We start from the raw sequence: 18,651 nt of genomic DNA, 5'->3' as shown, positions 1-18,651 counted from the left end.
GAAAATATCCTAGGGGACCAGGAGGGTGATAGATGACAATGATGAGAAGATCAATCTGAGGGGTAACTGTAACTGCATGGAATTTTAAATATGAGATGTTGAGATGAGATGGGGGACAGGTGGGAAGCACCAACAGCAGACCTGTACCACTACTCCTGCCAGTTTTACATGGAGTGTAAGAGAAAGTATAAGCAGAGTATAGAGCAGCCAGTGTGTTTGAGTTCTGTGGAGATATCCAGGTCTCAGTTAGTGCCAGAAAGTCAAGAGAGTAGTGGGAAGCTAAAGCTGAGATTAAATTAGCTTTAGCTTCCCAGCATACTGGCAGTTTCAGAGGCCACCTACCACCACTGTTTGAGACTGGGACAACCGTGGAGGGTAGATGAGGTTACTGGTCGTTTGGCCTTTGGTTTGTAGAGGAAAGCTTCTGGGTCTGTGAGAAGTGATGATGGAGATAGGTTTGAGGCATGTATACAACCTAATCAGGAGTGAGGTCAGTGAGTTTAAGTGGGCTTGAGAGGGAACTGGTAATAGGTACATGGCTAATGATCTGTTTGTTAAGTGAGAAGCTCTAAACTCCAGGCACCCACTGAAGCAGGCAGACCATGGTGGGTCAACACCTTACTGGCCAGAGGCTGCCCAGCTTCATGTGCATGATAGTTGACCAACGGGATGTGTTGATCCCTCCCACCGTCAAGGACAACCCATGGCGTCCAACTTTACACCAGTCAAGCAGGCACTTATAACCTGTAACTTCTGTCTTCCATGTTGTGCTCTCACTGGGTGATAAGACTGGAGTGACCTCTCCATGGCGCAAGCCTGGGCAATGATGTATGGTGGTCTTGCACTGCTCAGACCTTAGGGCCCCCCTCTTGGCTACACTGATGGGATCCAAAGAAATGCCGGAAAGAGATCGTTATTGACATCCAACCACTCCACTCTGGATTTTCTCTCTCTGGATTTACTTCCATAGCCTTTTCTGTGATTGGATATGGCTGCAAGGCAGTGGAGGTTTAAAATCAGCTAGGAGCTCTGTCTGCCCGTCCCTGGTTTGCATGATGGCCGGTGGCTCTAACAGTGAGCTCATGTGCCCTTTAACAGGTCTTGTTTTTAATCCTGATGGGTGTCATGCCACCTTCCTCACCAGCATAAATGTGGGTTGGGGAGCCAGTTTAGACACCAACCACCTGTCCATGTGGCAGGTTCTACTGGGTTACAATGTTAGTAGCAGAGCCCACAGTCCCTGACCTGACACTAAAGAGAACTGGTAAACCTAACTGAACAGGAAGAGGTAACAAATATCACCAAATTTAACACTCTCACACCATGCTTCTACCCATTGCAGAATATGGTTCTGAGCTCTACAGACATGATACACCTTCAATATATTTTAGTAAACCCTGCCCACAATTCACATCTTAAGGGAGACTGAAACTACTCTAGATTTAGCCACCTGAGAGAATGAATTAGCATAGACCAGCAGACACTTCTCAGGGTTTCCCTGGAAAAACTGGAAAGACTAATGGCCCCCAGAGCACAGTGAGGTGCAAAGAACACAGTGCCGTAGGCAGTGTGTACTGTAAGTTAGAGTGGTCTGGGGGGCATGCTCCCCTGGAAAATTTTGAAATATAAATGTTTGTTTCATGGCTTCTGGTAACATCTAGAGCTGATTTTTACCAGTTCAACATGTTGGGGAAAAGGCTATATTTTACTTATAATTTTACTGAATTCCCATCTGAAAAACAGAAAAAAACCAAAATCAATAGAATACCCACTGGCATCTCACAAGCAGTGTACTGTCCCAAAGGAAACTGCAGTTTATTTCACATCAAACAAAGTGAATGGTGATGCAACGTGGCACGAGTTGTTCAAAATACGGATCATTAAATTTTGGCGATAGTGCGGATGACTAAATACTCTCACTGTCAGACTTGAGCTGGTCAGCAACATGCAGTGAACTGGCCATTGCGGTCTCACAACTATGCTCTGCTACTGTTGCTGAGCTGTTTTCCGAGTTTTCTTTGTGAAAATCTCTGTAATTAAGCTGCAACCCGTTGGTGTTTTGCTCACTTGTATCCGGCTTGAAGGCTCTGCCATTTTTGCACAAGTTACCTCTGAATATTAATTGTGCATCGTTCATCCAATCAACGCAGGATACTGCACACACTCAGCCAATCAGTGCAGAATACCCTTCTCTGACATCAGCTGTGAGCTCAAGTCAAGTTCAGGGCCATGGTCTTGCATGGACTGTATTGATTACCTGCTCAAAGACTACAAAACACATGCATGCTAACTCTAGCTTTATATTGTAGGTCTAAATTGTAAGCATCGCAGTGGTGGTTTAATGGGTCACTGTCTAGTATTTTCACTGTATCGAGCGTGACTGTATGTCCTGGTGATTCTAAATGGATGTGTTGTGATATCTCTGACATTGTCAAGCTGGGTCGTTTGTGTTCTGAGAACCTGGTTTTCAATGAGCATTCTGTTTCTCAGATGTAACTTTCTCTGCACTGGCCTTTGGAAGTGCATTGACCCAAACCCCAACCCAAACCCCGTCAACCGAGGGAACAACACCGACAAAAAGACCCAGGACAGAACAACAGGGGCCTTCCCTACATCAGAGGACAATCTGAAGCGCTCCAGAGGCTCTTCAGATCCCATGGGATAAAAACTTGCATAAAACCCACCTCCACCCTGAGAAGTCTTCTTGTTGCCCCCAAGGATAAAACTCCCAAGGAGGAAAAGTGCGGGATTGTATACCAGATTCCTTGCCAGGTAAAAACTTCCAAAGGCCAGTGTAGAGAAAGTTACGTAGGAGAAAGCAGAGACTAGACAAATCTCTTACAAGACTATTCCTTGACAAGGACTAGAGTAAGCCAGTCGAACATTCGGGTAAGTCCGAGTCCTTATGTGTTGGAACAAAAGTTTAGTCTCTATAATGTCTCTTAAGAACACAGATGAGTCTACACATGGTCTTTTTTCAGTTAAAGCCTTTGTAGCTTTATTAGGCAAATTCATAGGAAAACAGTAATATGTGATATAAAATGGACTTTTAATAATTTGAGTAAGTTTTTAGGAATAGATTCTGCTCTTAGTCGGCAAAACACGTTCTCAAGCAGGGTAAGAGACATAACCCCCCCGGTTAATTAATTCAGCAAATGCATAATTATTGACAGTCAGTTGAATTTATGATATGATCAGAAGTGACTGAAGTTATCTGTGAAGGTGCCCACAATTCAAGGTTTGTTATGGCTAAACTACAAATATCCAAAGACACCAAAGCATCAGATTTTCAGTCCACGTTTCAGGGATCAACAACTGATCCTTAACATGCACAGCAGCAGAAATTCTGCCTTCCAGTCCCGAAGCAATCATAATAAACCCCTTCCTATATCAAAATGAGTGTTTATTTTGATTATTGTGACCATAATCCAGAGTCGTCCTAAGAGACTTTAGAACTTGTACTAAAAGACTTTTGTGCTAAATAATCTGATACCAAGGATACAACTTTACCCATGACTGTTACAAAGCACTGACACTGGAGACTCTGTCCAGAAATGTTACATGAACGTCTTCTCACAGGAGAGTTCACGAGACCAACGCTTCCAAACATCGCAAGTCTTTGTGAATGAGTTGTTACTATGGAAACAATAATGTGTTTGAACGAGTGCATTGAGGTAAACCTGTGATTTTGCAGCTGTGCTAGAAAATAGAAATGGTGCTGTGTGTTTAAAGTGTTGTACAGTACAAGCCATCATGTAGAGATTCCATCTGCTGCACAGTTCTGGGTTAAACCTCGTCAGCGTGTGTGTGTGTGTGTGTGTGTGTGTGTGTGTGTGTGTGTGTGTGTGTGTGTGTGTGTGTGCGTCCATCTGTGGATGTGGGTGAAGTAGAGATGTGTAGAGAATGGCAGGAGGATGGTCTCAGGTTTGTGGGCTGGGTATCATCATGTTATAATGGGTTCATAAGGCATTATATACGTTGTTGTTGTTGTTGTTGTTATTATTACAGTGGTGCTTGAAAGTTTGTGAACCCTTTAGAATTTTCTATATTTCTGCATAAATATGACTTAAAACATCATCAGATTTTCACACAAGTCCTAAAAGTAGATAAAGAGAACCCAGTTAAACAAATGAGACAAAAATATTATACTTGGTCATTTATTTATTGAGGAAAATGATCCAATATTACATATCTGTGAGTGGCAAAAGTATGTGAACCTCTAGGATTAACAGTTAATTTGAAGGTGAAATTAGAGTCAGGTGTTTTCAATCAATGGGATGACAATCAGGTGTGAGTGGGCACCCTGTTTTATTTAAAGAACAGGGATCTATCAAAGTCTGATCTTCACAACACATGTTTGTGGAAGTGTATCATGGCATGAACAAAGGAGATTTCTGAGGACCTCAGAAAAAGCGTTGTTGATGCTCATCAGGCTGGAAAAGGTTACAAAACCATCTCTAAAGAGTTTGGACTACACCGATCCACAGTCAGACAGATTGTGTACAAATGGAGGAAATTCAAGCCCATTGTTACCCTCCCCAGGAGTGGTCGACCAACAAAGATCACTCCAAGAGTAAGGTGTGTAATAGTCGGCAAGGTCACAAAGGACCCCAGGGTAACTTCTAAGCAACTGAAGGCCTCTCTCACATTGGCTAATGTTAATGTTCATGAGCCCACCATCAGGAGAACACTGAACAACAATGGTGTGCATGGCAGGGTTGCAAGGAGAAAGCCACTACTCTCCAAAAAGAACATTGCTGCTCGTCTGCAGTTTGCTAAAGATCACGTGGACAAGCCAGAAGGCTATTGGAAGAATGTTTTGTGGATGGATGAGACCAAAATAGAACTTTTTGGTTTAAATGAGAAGCGTTATGTTTGAAGAAAGGAAAACACTGCATTCCAGCATAAGAACCTTATCCCATCTGTGAAACATGGTGGTGGTAGTATCATGGTTTGGGCCTGTTTTGCTGCATCTGGGCCAGGACGGCTTGCCATCATTGATGGAACAATGAACTCTGAATTATACCAGCAAATTCTAAAGGAAAATGTCAGGACATCTGCCCATGAACTGAATCTTAAGAGAAAGTGGGTCATGCAGCAAGACAACGACCCTAAGCACACAAGTTGTTCTACCAAAGAATGGTTAAAGAAGAATAAAGTTAATGTTTTGGAATGGCCAAGTCAAAATCCTGACCTTAATCCAATGGAAATGTTGTGGAAGGACCTGAAGCAAGCAGTTCATGTGAGGAAACCCACCAACATCCCAGAGTTGAAGCTGTTCTGTATGGAGGAACGGGCTAAAATTCCTCCAAGCCGGTGTGCAGGACTGATCAACAGTTACCGCAAACGTTTAGTTGCAGTTATTGCTGCACAAGGGGGTCACACCAGATACTGAAAGCAAAGGTTCACATACCGGTACTTTTGCCACTCACAGATGTAATATGGGATCATTTTCCTCAATAAATAAATGACCAAGTATAATATTTTTGTCTCATTTGTTTAACTGGGTTCTCTTTATCTACTTTTAGGACTTGTGTGAAAATCTGATGATGTTTTAGGTCATATTTATACAGAAATATAGAAAATTCTAAAGGGTTCACAAACTTTCAAGCACCACTGTATTTATAAAAATGCATGATGCTTTATAGCTGTCTTTGTGATGCATTATAAGTAGTGTTCATAATATGTTACGTCACCAAGCCCCATTTTGTATCGTCCATTATGACAAGATATAATGGTGATATAATGTGTTATAAGCACTCATTGTAATCAATCATTTTAATAATTAATAAATGCAAGATAAACAGTGCTACAAACTTTAATGCCTTTTCATAATTATAATAATGTATATAATGCCTTGTGAATGCATTCTAACATGTTATGTACATATGCATGTCATTTTACATATGGCATTCATAGAGCGTGTAACCAAAATCTGCCTTGTTTTCTCCCAGTTTCTCGGAGTTTCTTTGATTTTTCAATGCTGGAGCTTAAATGACTGCAAATTATGCAGTTTGTGTTCATTTGCTTTCCTCACACTTATTTTTGTTTACTCATTAGCAATAGCTTTTGACTGAGACCCTTATCTGTTACTATTAATCATACAAAAAAAGAAATGAACAGAAAACTACTTTGAGTAGCTGAGAAATCAGTATTTCTGTATTTTTGTTGAGAGATAAATTGAAGATATGTAGCTAGCATTATCAGAGCTCTGAATTAGCTTATGCTATCTCTGTGAGCCATGATTCACATGAACTGTTATGAATCTGAAATTCTGTTAGCTATTTAGCAAATGTTAGCAGTTAGTTCAGACTTTCTGTCTTTCTAATTCTAACAGTGAAGAATCAGAACATTTCTAAAATGGCTTAGAATCCTTTCCGAAATCCTGTCAGGTTAGCCTATGTTAGCTAACAGGCTAATAGGATACTAGGTTAACTCGCTAATCTTTACTCATTGGTAGTACAGTTTTCTATTTGGCTACGTCTAACAGTGAAAATGAGATTATTAAAGCCTAGGTCACAACCAGACGTACGATTTTTTTGGCCGTGTGATTTTTGGTGTTTCCCAAATCGCTGCGTTTTTTTTGTTCGTGGAGAAAGACGCATGTTGGTCGTAAGTTTGTCTTGCAACCTGAAAAAAAGTAAGCGCCTGTAGAGTTTGTTTGACATGACAAAGAACCTCTGTGGCCAGTCTACAGCTCGAAAATCAGCACGTCACACATGCACCCTCCATGTGTTTCTTGCGTTTTTTGCACGTAGGCTGGCCGTAACAGCACGTACCGGTATGGCTGGTTGTGACTGAGGCTTTAAATACAACTCAGAAATCCACTCAGGATAGTGATTCTGTAAGATAGCTGGATATGGTTAGTAGGTCGCTATTTAGCAAAAGTTGGTTCAAGTTTTCGAGCTGTCTAATGCTAATGGTGAATGAACATTATAAACTTTTATTTTTGGCTTAAATTTAGCTTAAAGACCTTTTAGAAATCCTGTCCAGATCGCTCATGTTAGCTAGCTGGCTAATAATTGCTGTTTGAGCATGTAGCTTGGAAATTAAAGCAGTTAGCCAAGTCAAGTCAAGTTTATTTGTACAGCGCTTTTAACAATAAACATTGTCACAAAGCAGCTTTACAGAATTTGAACAACTTAAAACATGAGCTAATTTTATCCCTAATCTATCCCCAATGAGCAAGCCTGTGGCGACGGTGGCAAGGAAAAACTCCCTCAGACGACATGAGGAAGAAACCTCGAGAGGAACCAGACTCAAAAGGGAACCCATCCTCATTTGGGCAACAACAGACAACATGACTATAACATTAACAGTTTTAACATGACGTCAGTTTCGTTGATGTTATAAACTCTTCATTGATGGAAACTTGAGTGCAAAACTGTTCATGACAACTGCAGTCCTAAAGTTAGCAAGACAACTGTAGTCCTCAGCCATAAAAGCATTACTGTAAGAGTCAAGAGCATCCTCCAGGTATAACCCTCAACTATCCTCATGGGGCCGTCCTTCACAGGAGCGATGCGATAAAACTCCGACCAGACACAGGGCACCATGATGGATCAAGCAGGTCCGAGGGACAGAAGAGGCCAGCATCTCAATCCCAGGATCAACATGTAACTCAGAGGGACAGATTGGGGGGGGGAGAGAAAGAAAACACATGTTGTTAGGTATGCCCTAAAAATGACACAAGTATTAAGTCTGTGTGGTAGGCTCGCAGAGACGAGAGTCTTTACATCAGGCGTAATACACAACAATGGCATGTTAATATGGTAAAAAATATATCATGACCTGCTCTGGCTGGATGCTTGATTGGGTGATGGGAGCACACTCCTCAGCAATGATGAGATGCAGATGGGACCCTTAGAGCTGGCCAAGACAATTCATTTACATTTCACCGGGTCTGGGACATGCGACAGAAGTCTGACGGCCGATTCCCTGCAGGCTACGATAGCCAGTCGAGGTCTCCACCCTCTCCACCAAAAGATTTCCTGTTGACTCCATGTAACTCAGAGGGACAGATTTGGGGTGGGGGAGGGAAAGAAAACCCAGGTTGTTAGGTATGCCCAATGTCACCTGAATAAGTAGGAGCAGTATACATATTGCACCGAGTTAGCGCATGTTAACTAGCTGGCTAATGCAAGTGAAAAGGAAGAGTTATGAATAATCAGGAGGCCTAGGTTAACAATGTTTTTATTTGTTATTTTATTTATTTATTTTTTTAAATATAGACTTTACAGCATCTTCTCAGAAATCCTGTTAGTAGGCATATCAGGTGAAAATTCAAATTCAATCCAAATTGCTTGAAACTGCTCTCATTTAATTCAGAAATGAATGTTAAACAGCAGACTTTTTACAGAATTAAAATATGTTTATCCGTTCTTGAGATGTTACAAATCAAAGATTGAAGAAACGGCTTAATTTTTAGAAAACTGACGTTGTATTACATAACGGGATCCTTAACGAATGAGATCAAATGATTTTTCTGAATACCTTCTATTTTTTAAGATATTTACATGGAAATTGGCAGCACATAGATGGTTGTATACTGAATACAAAGCTTGAAAAAATAGTAAAAACAAATTATGCAAATTAGTATTAATTAGCATTATTTATGCTAATTAGTTTTAAAAATGTTAAATCAGTACACTCTCTTCTTCAAAGTTTCACCAAATGGCTTTATTTGTGCAATATGAAGCTGATCTTAACTCTCATTTAAACATCACAAAGAAGGAGAAATCAGTGTTAATTATAAAATATGCATCAGTAAGCACTGAATGTCTCACATCTATCATTCTCTATCAAAATAAAAAAAAAATTAAAAGATTATTTATAATCCTCTCTCTGTGCTCTGTCGGCCTTTGTGTTTCTCAGTAGGGCCTACTCGTGTTTATATGAAAGAATAAAAATGATTATTTCGATTAATATTCACAGCTTTCAAGGCGAACCTCGAAAAAACTGTCTGATCCACATCCAATAAACAATTCACATTAACTGAACTGAAACTGACACTCGCGTTTCTGACTTCCGTTTTTTTTTAAATCTCATTCTGGCCACTAAGATCTCAATATTTTTCATCAAAACAACTCCAGTTATATTCTAAAATAGTTATTTATTTACATGAATCAATTTGAGTTGAAAAAATAAGTAGGTAAAGCTCTGAAAACTCACTTCAAAGTCTCCCGTGAATCAGAACATCAAAACTAGCAGAGGGAAAATTTTGCTGAATCCTTTATCAGAAACAGTGAGAGCGAGAGAACTATAAAAGTGATCTGACTGATATTCATGAGTAATCCAGTGGGAAACTGATCAGAAGAAAGAGAGAGAGCGAGAGAGGGAGAGCCTGACCGCTTTCCTTTGACTCAAAAAGAAAAGCACCGGCAGTTTCCCGACGTCACGCAAGCAGAGTTTTTACTATGTTGTACCGAGCAAAGTTTTTACTATGTTGTACCAACTTCAACTCCCAAAGCACTGAACAGATTTTAATCAGATACATTTCTTTGGAAAGCAAGAGAAAATATTCAAAAGTTAAGCAATGACAATATAATGTTTGGAAACTCAGATGAGCGTCTGCATGGACAATTTTCACACCACGGCCAGCGAGCGTCTGATATGCCTACTATTAGCAAGTTAGCTAATGCTAGTAGTAGATGTTATGGACTCACGGGGGCAGTGAATCGGGTTAACGGACAGACAAAATCTCCTTATTACCTCAAAATCGGTTAGAAGAATGTTTATGTTCATGCTCATCTGATTTCTGAAATAGGATCACGCTGATTGATGACATTACCGGAATGGACGCATTTCCTTTAAACACAGGTCTATCGTAAGAGGATCTTCATATAATCTGACATGGGGATCCCCCAGTCTGGTACAGAATTTGGCAAAGATTTTATTGCGCTCTCTTCCACCGTGTAACTGATGAGACCTCGTGATGTACCGTGATTGCCATTCTTCTTCTCTTTGCTTGTAGAGTCTCTGCATATCTCCTGTAGAGGTCACTGTACACCAGTTTTCCATGCTGTCTCCCTCTCTCTCTCCCCTATTCTGTGTTTTCCAGCTTCTTCTTGACACTCAGTGATGCACAATGAAACCACTGTCTACAAGAACTTTGCTTCTCTCAAGGACTTATGAGACTGCATCAGAAGACTCTTAAGTCTTATCTTGAGCTCAGTGTTCTAGCATTATGCTCCAGAGCGCTGATTTGCTCTATCTGCTATCTTGTTTTGCGATCAGTTGTCCCCCTCCATCACCTCTTCTTATCTTGTACATTAATTCCCAAGCAGAACTATAAGTCCTGGGTTTCTGCTCGGTGATTTTTATTGAAGTTTCAGTCCGTGTTTGTGGTGCACCTCATGTGCTGCATAGAAATCAGTGCATTTATTAGAGCGTAAAATATTTTCAATACAGCTGTGTGTGTATGTGTTTTCGGTTTCTGTCAGGTTCATTTGGTGGAACCCAGATGAGAATCGGTTGATAAAACCCTACTGATGAAAGTGAAAATGAAAGCTTTATCACGTTTAAATAGAAACACTATTAGAAATAAATAGGACAAAAACATCTTTATGCATGTTTGTACAGGAAATACCAGCTCACTAGCTGTCATATTTGTTCTGCTCTGTGGTTTAATTGTGGAGACATGTTCACATGGGAGGCACGAGGTGGAAAATAATAATAATAACAATAATAAAAAAAACATTATTAAAAGCCTCACCACATCAATTCTGACTTGAGATGTTTATTACTCCTGTGCAATTCATATAGACATAATGAGTCTTACAGTATCAACATTGTCATGTTTCGAATACATTCCTTCGTTTTCCGACTTGATCGTCTCATAATTATTTGTTTATACAATAAATTAAGGACTTAATTTGCACAGGTAAGTGCAAAATTTTGCATCCCCCTATTGTTGAAAAGGAAGAAAACCTTGACTTCTACAATTTTTCTATGTGTATTGGGTTTTTTAAGAAGAATTTGCACTGTCACCTCACAGCAAGAAGGTCCTGGGTTTGAGCTCCAAAGCCAACTGGGCCTTTCTCTGTGGAGTAACATGCTGTCCTTTTGCCTGCGTGTTTCCTCTGGGTACTCTGGTTTCCTCTCACAGTCCAAAGACATACAGATTAGTTCAATTGGCTACTCTAGATTGTCCATGGGTGTGTCTGTGAGTGTGAATGGCTGTCTGTCTCTCTGTGTTGGTCCTGCGATGGATTGGTGACCTGTCCCAGGTGTGCTGTGCCTCTCACCAGATGTCAGCTGTGATTGGCTCCAGCTTCCCTGCGACTCGCAATGGATAAGTGGAATAGAAAATGAATGAATGAATGAATGAATGAATGAAGAATAATTTATCTGGGATTGGGGGAAGAGCATCACAAAGAAACTGTAGGTGCTAAAGAAGGCAACTGGACTTACTTGAAATCCTTGAAGATGTTTCACCTCTCATCCAAAAGGCTTCTTCAGTTCTGTTTGACTAGTGGAGAGTTCCAGGTATTTATCCTCTAGTGGACCAAAAGCAACCCTAAGGAGAGTCATTGAGGTCACATGGATCGTTGACCCTCTCAGTCATCCTGTAGGTGTTAGGGTCACTGGAGGCCGGGTGTGAATGGTGTTAGCAGCCAAGAGGGTTGTTAGGGTGATCTGTAGATCATTGGCTCTCTCTGCCATCATTTATGACTCACTCTTCAAGGATTTCAAGCAAGTCCAGTTGCCTTCTTTAGCACCTACGGATTATGATGACCTAGGTGACTGAGAACCTTCACAGACCCATGTGACCTCAACGGCTGTCCTTAGGGTTGCTTTTGGTCCACTAGAGGATAAATACCTGGAACTCTCCACTAGTCAGACAGAACTGAAGAAGCCTTTTGGATGAGAGGTGAGACGTCTTCAAGAATTTCAAGCAAGGGCATTAGGTGCCTTGCTCAAGGGCACTAAAGCCATTCCTAATGGTCCAGAGAATCAAACCAGCGACCTTTTGGTCCCAAAGCTGCATCTAGGCCATAGCTTCCCAATCAGATATTCTTGCAACATTGTACTAATTAAGTAATCAAGTGGGTGGAACCACCACAAATAAAGTGGATAATCAGCATTCATTCGTTGTGGGTATTTTTATAAACTTGAGTCATGTACTCATGCTCATTTTGGTGCTCTAGTTGGTATATGCTTTCATTCAACAGTTTTATTGTAGTATTTCATAATGACAAGCATAAACACATGATGGAAATGCCATATGGCTTCATATGATGTCTATTTTCTTAAAACAGTGTTTGGGTTCTGTTATATCTTATTGGTGCGGCACAGTGGTGTAGTGGTTAGCACTGTTGCCTCACAGCAAGAAGGTTCTGGGTTCGAGCCCAGTGGCTGAAAGGGGCCTTTCTGTGCGGAGTTTGCATGTTCTCCCCGTATCTGTGTGGGTTTCCTTTGAGTGCTCCGGTTTCCCCCACAGTCCAAAGACATGCAGGTTAGGATAATTGGTGGCTCCAAATTGACCGTAGGTGTGAATGTGAGTGTGAATTGTCTGTCTCTATGTGTCAGCCCTGTGATAATCTGGTGCCTTGTCCAGGGTGTACCCCGCCTCTTGCCCATAGTCAACTGGGATAGGCTCCAGCTTACCCGTGACCCTGCACAGGATAAGCAGTTATGGATGGCTGGATATATCTTATCGTTAATTCTATAGAGGCTTTTTATAAAGGGCTAGGCATGACATGGTGCATTGTTTCATAACTGAATACATTTTTTACTTCCTTAAATCTAGAAACCTTAAGGATTTTTCGGTTTTTACCCCTGTGAGGGAACTCTTAAAGGTTTAATGTAGAGCCAAAAAACTCTTGAGGGCTACATTAGAGGGGTCAACCAATCAGAAAGCAGTATTTCTTCATTTATATGGTTTACAATGACTTATGTACAGTATAGTGTGTGTTATAAGAGCTGCCTTAGAGCATATCCTAACTAGGGACAACTTGGAAACACTTGACGTTGCCAAGTTGTCATGATATCAGTTAATTTTTATGGTAACAGAACAGAATATAACACAGCTATGGAACTTGACATATACTGTAATGACAGCTTATGACATGGTTATGCCAGACCAGTGATGCGGAATTCAAGTTAAATATTATCTATGATGGAGACCATACCACTTTTTCACCACAGAGAAACTAGCTGGTTCTGTTTTGTACACTTTTCTGGCTGGAAGATTCAGGATATTGAAGTCTGCAATCTGACTGGCTCTCAGCTTGATATAGCCTGTGAATTGGAAAAGAAATGCTAAATGTATCTCTCTTGTAATAAGTTATTCAAAATTTTAGCTTGAAGCAGGTAGTGGAGGGTAAATGAGAGATCCTTGTTTGTGTTTGGTCAGTTAATGTAAACGCCAGTCAAAATGGCATCTTCCTATATCGGTTCAGCAAACGTTCTATGTCTGGTTTGTGAGATGCTAAAAAATTTACAGCAGATGAGTATTTCCTGCCATTTTTTCCCCTTTTCCCCAGGGAATGGATTTTGCTGCGTTTACAGGCTACATGTTCCTGGGTATCTGCCTGGTGCTTTTGACCTCATTTCCCTTTCTGAGGATTCTGTACTGGAATAAAAAACTCTACAACAAAGAGTCCAGTGAGATTGTGGGTGAGTGGAGAATAAAATAAACATAATAAACACATGATAATATGTACATAAACATGATAAAGAAAGAATCAGAACACATTGAATTTTATTAACAATAATAGTACAACAATCTATGAATATGCATGCATATGCAAATTAGAAATGCACTCATGCCATGCCAAAAAACTAGCTGGCTCTTTAAATGCTAGCTCTTGAGCTTGGATTTGTCACTGTTTGATATGTACAAGTTGGATTTCAGGAGCATTATCATTTACATACGAGTAGCCAAACCTGGCTAAATAGATCCCATGTTTCCATAACGACCATGATTTCATTTATTATCAGTGTTAACTAAGTTGGTGAGCTGTCCAGCTTAGCAATCATGTTGTGTGGCTAAATTTGCATATAATTTGCATACCTGATGCAGTTCTGACATCATAACATGACATGAGCTTATCCAAAGCCACGCCCCTTAATAACTGTAATAAATAAGTGCTGAAAAAGTGTCTTAGAGATGAATTAAGTAAGGTCTGGAGATTTTTCCACAGACTCTTGGTTTAGACCACAGCCACGTTTGCATTTACATCCAAATACAGTATTTAACTAAGATTAACATTAGAATTAATCTTAAAGATTTTTATTTTTTATATTATGTTAATCTTATATATAATATAATATATTTTATTAATATCATATAGCTTTATTATATTAATAATTTATATTAATCTTTAAGATATTTTAATTAATCTTAAACATTAATAATAGTTAAGACAGTATTAAGAAAAATCCAAATACAGTATTAACTAAGATTAACTGCAGATTGTGGCATTCCATTACACCGCAATATATCAGGATCAGTGTCCAAAATAAGGTAATCAATCAAATCGTACACTTTTTAAAATTAGTTATCTCAAATACAGAGTTGTGGCTTTAGATTCAGTTTAAGTCTCTGACACACTCGGAGGATCAGGTGCTGAGAGTGTCACCGTGTCACATATAATACTGTTTTAATTCATCCCACTGAAATTCCCGTTAAAGCTCCTGTCAGTGCCTCAGTGTCGGGCTGAAATACAGTACAGTACGATCCCTCACCAGATGTGGTTCACAGTGATGACCTCATAAATACCATTATACAGGTGCCTATACTTTTTCTGCTGTACAGTCATGCTCTTTAGCAAGTGATATACAACTTTTTATTTTATTATGGTCCCATTTATTGGACGCTTTTCTCCAATGTTGCTTTTAGCCTTATTACACAATCCTGTTCCGACTCTAATGCTGCGCTATTAAATCTATAAATCCTGTCATAGGTGACGTCCACATGTGTCCTGCGAGGCACAAAGTGCCGTATTTACTGTTCGGTTGATTCTACAATTAGAGATCATTTGTCTCTTGTTGATATTACACTCACAAATCAATATGGAGCTAAAAAGTAAAATAACTTTATACATTAATAACGTTAATAAAATCTACAACACTCAACAACACAAAACTAATTCCTGACATGTAATAATGAGCAATAATTTGGAGTTTGGACCTTACACTGACTCGGGTAATACAAAAAAACGGCTTTTTCAAGGGTTCTTTTAAGGCTCATTGGATAATTAAGGGTTCTACAGGGTGAAAACAGTTTATGAAAGGAAACCACTTTGTTGAATGTTTCTACATATAACCCTTTTTCACCGACACTGTCCTAGGGCTTGATCTAGAACCAGTTCCACACATTTCAACCAAAAACAAAGAGTGGTGCTGGTGCCAAAAAGCTAGCACCATCATGGTAAAATTATTGGTCCCAAAGTTGGAACCACTGACCACTGTTGGTGGTTATGGGAGGGGCCATTGCAAGAACTTCACCGTTTTGATAAAATATGAGCGAAATCAGAAATTGCTACACACAGGCAACCTTCAAATGGGAGATGGAATGACTTTAAAAGTAAATTTATAAAAAGTAAGCGAAACAGATGGGTTCTGTCTGCCATGATTTTCCCCTGCAAATGTTATACTGATACCATGTCAATGGAAATAACCCCAAAATCTGTTCAGTTTTCAAATCTGTCGAAATCTGGGCCAGTTCTTAAAGGCACCAAGGTAGAACTGGGTCTGCAGCGGCACCAGCAACCTTCTGGTGGAACAGAGCTAATCAATCAAAATCCTTCCCATGCCACAAGGCACAATGGGTGGCACCAATCTCCATTTTAGTAGGCCTCAGCTCTTGTCTGTTACAGTGGGGGGGGGTTCTCTGGTAACCACAAGAGTTTGACTCCCTCCTCTCCTCTGTATTGTGGCATGCCATTTTTATGATGGTCTTTGGTACAACCTGACCATGAGTTGAACTGTTCGGAATCAATCAATCAATCAAAACTCACAATCTCCCAGTCGAGAGGTACACATGCTAACCACAAGGCCAACTCATGGTAAAAGAGCTAATAGAAACCTTCTTCTTCTTCTTCTTCTTCTTCTTCTTCTTCTTCTTCTTCTTTTTCTTCATGTATCAACACATTTATGCTAAAAAGCTCAAATTCCAACAGTAGACCAACCAAATAAAAGCTGTAATATTTTGGAGAAAGAGACGTTCTTGTTCACAGTGGGCTGCACTCCAAGTCAGCAACTGAACTCCAAAGGTTATGTCAATATTTCCATTGGGAAAGTTCCTTGTATTCAGAGTCGGCTTACTCACCTGATTAAGTGGATTATCTGGGCTCTGTGATCAGATTATTGAAATCACCTATGCTTAGTTCACATCTCCGACGTTGCTGTTGAGTGGAAGAGACAGGGGTTATCAACAGCATCTAGACCACCAAATCTGGTTTCATTTAACAATATGCTTACAATTCCAATTAATTTGCCAATCAATCAATTTGACTGCTTTGAGTGTCCTTCTGAAAGTATTTTCCTGTCAGAAAGGGTTCCAGTAAAACCAGTGGATCTCAAAGAACCCTTCTTTTTGAACAAAGTACACATTCCAAGATGGTGGCGCCCTGTTCGGCTGCATGGGCTTGTGACAGTTACAGTTTTCTCAATCAAAATATGCCACTTTGTAAGTCAGTAATATCTCTCAGTAAGTTTATAGATAGTCGCCAGCACTTGCTGGAATTACGATAAGTAATAAGTGATTTCGGCTTTGTAGACACAACTACTCGGAAGTGTTTGCGTAGCCTTGGAGTGCTGCGCCAGCAAGACCCAGGGGCCTACAGTGCAGCGGACTCCCCTAGCAGCACAAGCCGATGGAGGAGTAAGTGGAGGCGGTGTGACCGAAGGCAGAAGCATGGTTGTCGGGGGGGCTAACAGCTAAGCTAAAAGCTAATCCTTATAAAATGCTGCTTCCATCCGTCTTCCTCACTAACGTTCACTCCCTGGAGAACAAAATGGATCATCTGCAGCTGGAATTAACATCAAAACGAGAGTTGAGGAACTGCTGCGCTATAATTCTGACAGAGACATGGCTTAACTCTTCAATCCCGGACAGTGTTGTTAGCATCAAGGGGCTAGCTATGTTTCGTGCCAACAGGAGCTGCGCACTAAGTGGTAAATCCCGAGAGGGTGGTTTGTGTATTTATATCAATAACCGTTGGTGTAAAAATGTTAAGATTGTCTCGAGCCATTGCTCACCAGACATTGAGCTTCTAACTGTAAATTGTAGACCATTCTATCTTCCCAGGGAGTTTACTTTAGTTTCCATCACTGCTGTGTATGTGCCCCCCAGCGCTAACACAAAGGAGGCTATGAGTGTTCTCTACCGGACCATCAGTGAGCTGCAAGCCCCTCACACTGAGGGCTTTTTCATTGTGGCTGGGGATTTTAACCAGGCCAATATGAAGACAGTCCTCCCTCATTTTCACCAGCATGTGGATTGTGCAACCAGGGGAGTGAACACATTAGACACGGCTTACACCAACATGAAGGATGCATTCAAAACAGTCCCCCGCCCCCACCTTGGCTCTTCTGACCATTTATCTGTTATGCTGATCCCTGCATATAAGCCCCTGCTGATCAGATGGAAACCTACAGTGAGGCAGGTGAGGGTGTGGTCTGAGGGGGCTATGGAGGCACTACAAGACTGTTTTGAGTGCACGGACTGGGACATGTTCAAGGAAGCTGCCACTTATAATGATCAAACCAACATAGATGAATATGCCATGTCCGTGTCAGCCTACATCAATAAATGCATGGAGGACGTCAGCAACATAAAGAACATCACCACCCGGGCCAACCAAAAGCCCTGGATGACTTATGAAATATGCAAAATGCTAAAGGCACAGAACTTAGCCTTCAAGTCTGGTGACAAGAGGCACTGAGAACAACAAGAGCTAATTTGAACCGTGCCATCAGATTAGCAAAGTGTGCTCATAGTCAAAAAATCAAGGACTTTTTCCACGATACCACCAACACCAGGGGTATGTGGAAAGGCATATGGGCTATCATAAACTACAGGATAGCCCCTCCCGAGTGTGATGATGATGCAGACTTCCTAAATAAATTCAGTAACTTCTTTGGGAGGTTTGAGGCACTAAATAACACTCCTGCAGTGAAAGCTGTTCCCCATCAAGATGAAAAGGCTCTCTGTCTTGATACAGCGGAGGTGCGGAGGACTCTGAGGAGAGTCAACACACAAAAGGTCCCGGGCCCCGATAATATTCCTGGTCAGGTGCTTAGGGAATGTGCAGACCAGCTGGCTCATGTTCTAACAGACGACATCAACACCTCACTGGATCAAGCCAAAGTCCCATCATGTTTCAAGACTGCCACCATCATCCCAGTGCCAAAAAACCCTCATATCACATCACTCAATGACTACCGGCCTGTCGCACTCACTCCCATTATGATGAAGTGCTTTGAGAGGCTGGTAAAGGAGTACATCACCTCCAGGCTCCCTCCCACATTCGACCCCTTCCAGTTTGCCTACCAGCTAAGCCGCTCCACTGAAGACACCATCTCCTCCGCTCTTCACCTGAGCCTTGCACACCTGGAGGAGAAGAACATTCATGTGCGGATGCTGTTCCTGGACTTCAGTTCAGCATTCAATACTATCATTCCACAGCATCTGGTGAACAA

The 18,651-nt window shown here is 40.9% G+C and overlaps 1 protein-coding gene across 1 annotated transcript in view; it reads left to right on the top strand.

Moving 5' to 3' along the window:
- The window catches only part of oca2 (oculocutaneous albinism II), a 315,932-nt gene that overhangs the window by 134,116 nt on the left and 163,165 nt on the right, over nt 1-18,651 (top strand). The window contains exon 15 of the mRNA XM_060918405.1: nt 13,488-13,620. Coding sequence (XP_060774388.1) covers nt 13,488-13,620 — 133 coding nt within the window. The remainder of the gene's footprint in view (nt 1-13,487; nt 13,621-18,651) is intronic.

This window comes from Neoarius graeffei, chromosome 4 (genome assembly GCF_027579695.1).
Source record: "Neoarius graeffei isolate fNeoGra1 chromosome 4, fNeoGra1.pri, whole genome shotgun sequence".
Taxonomy (NCBI): domain Eukaryota; kingdom Metazoa; phylum Chordata; class Actinopteri; order Siluriformes; family Ariidae; genus Neoarius; species Neoarius graeffei.
The sequence above is the reverse complement of the archived record's forward strand: the minus strand, read 5'-3'. Positions and strand labels throughout refer to the sequence as shown.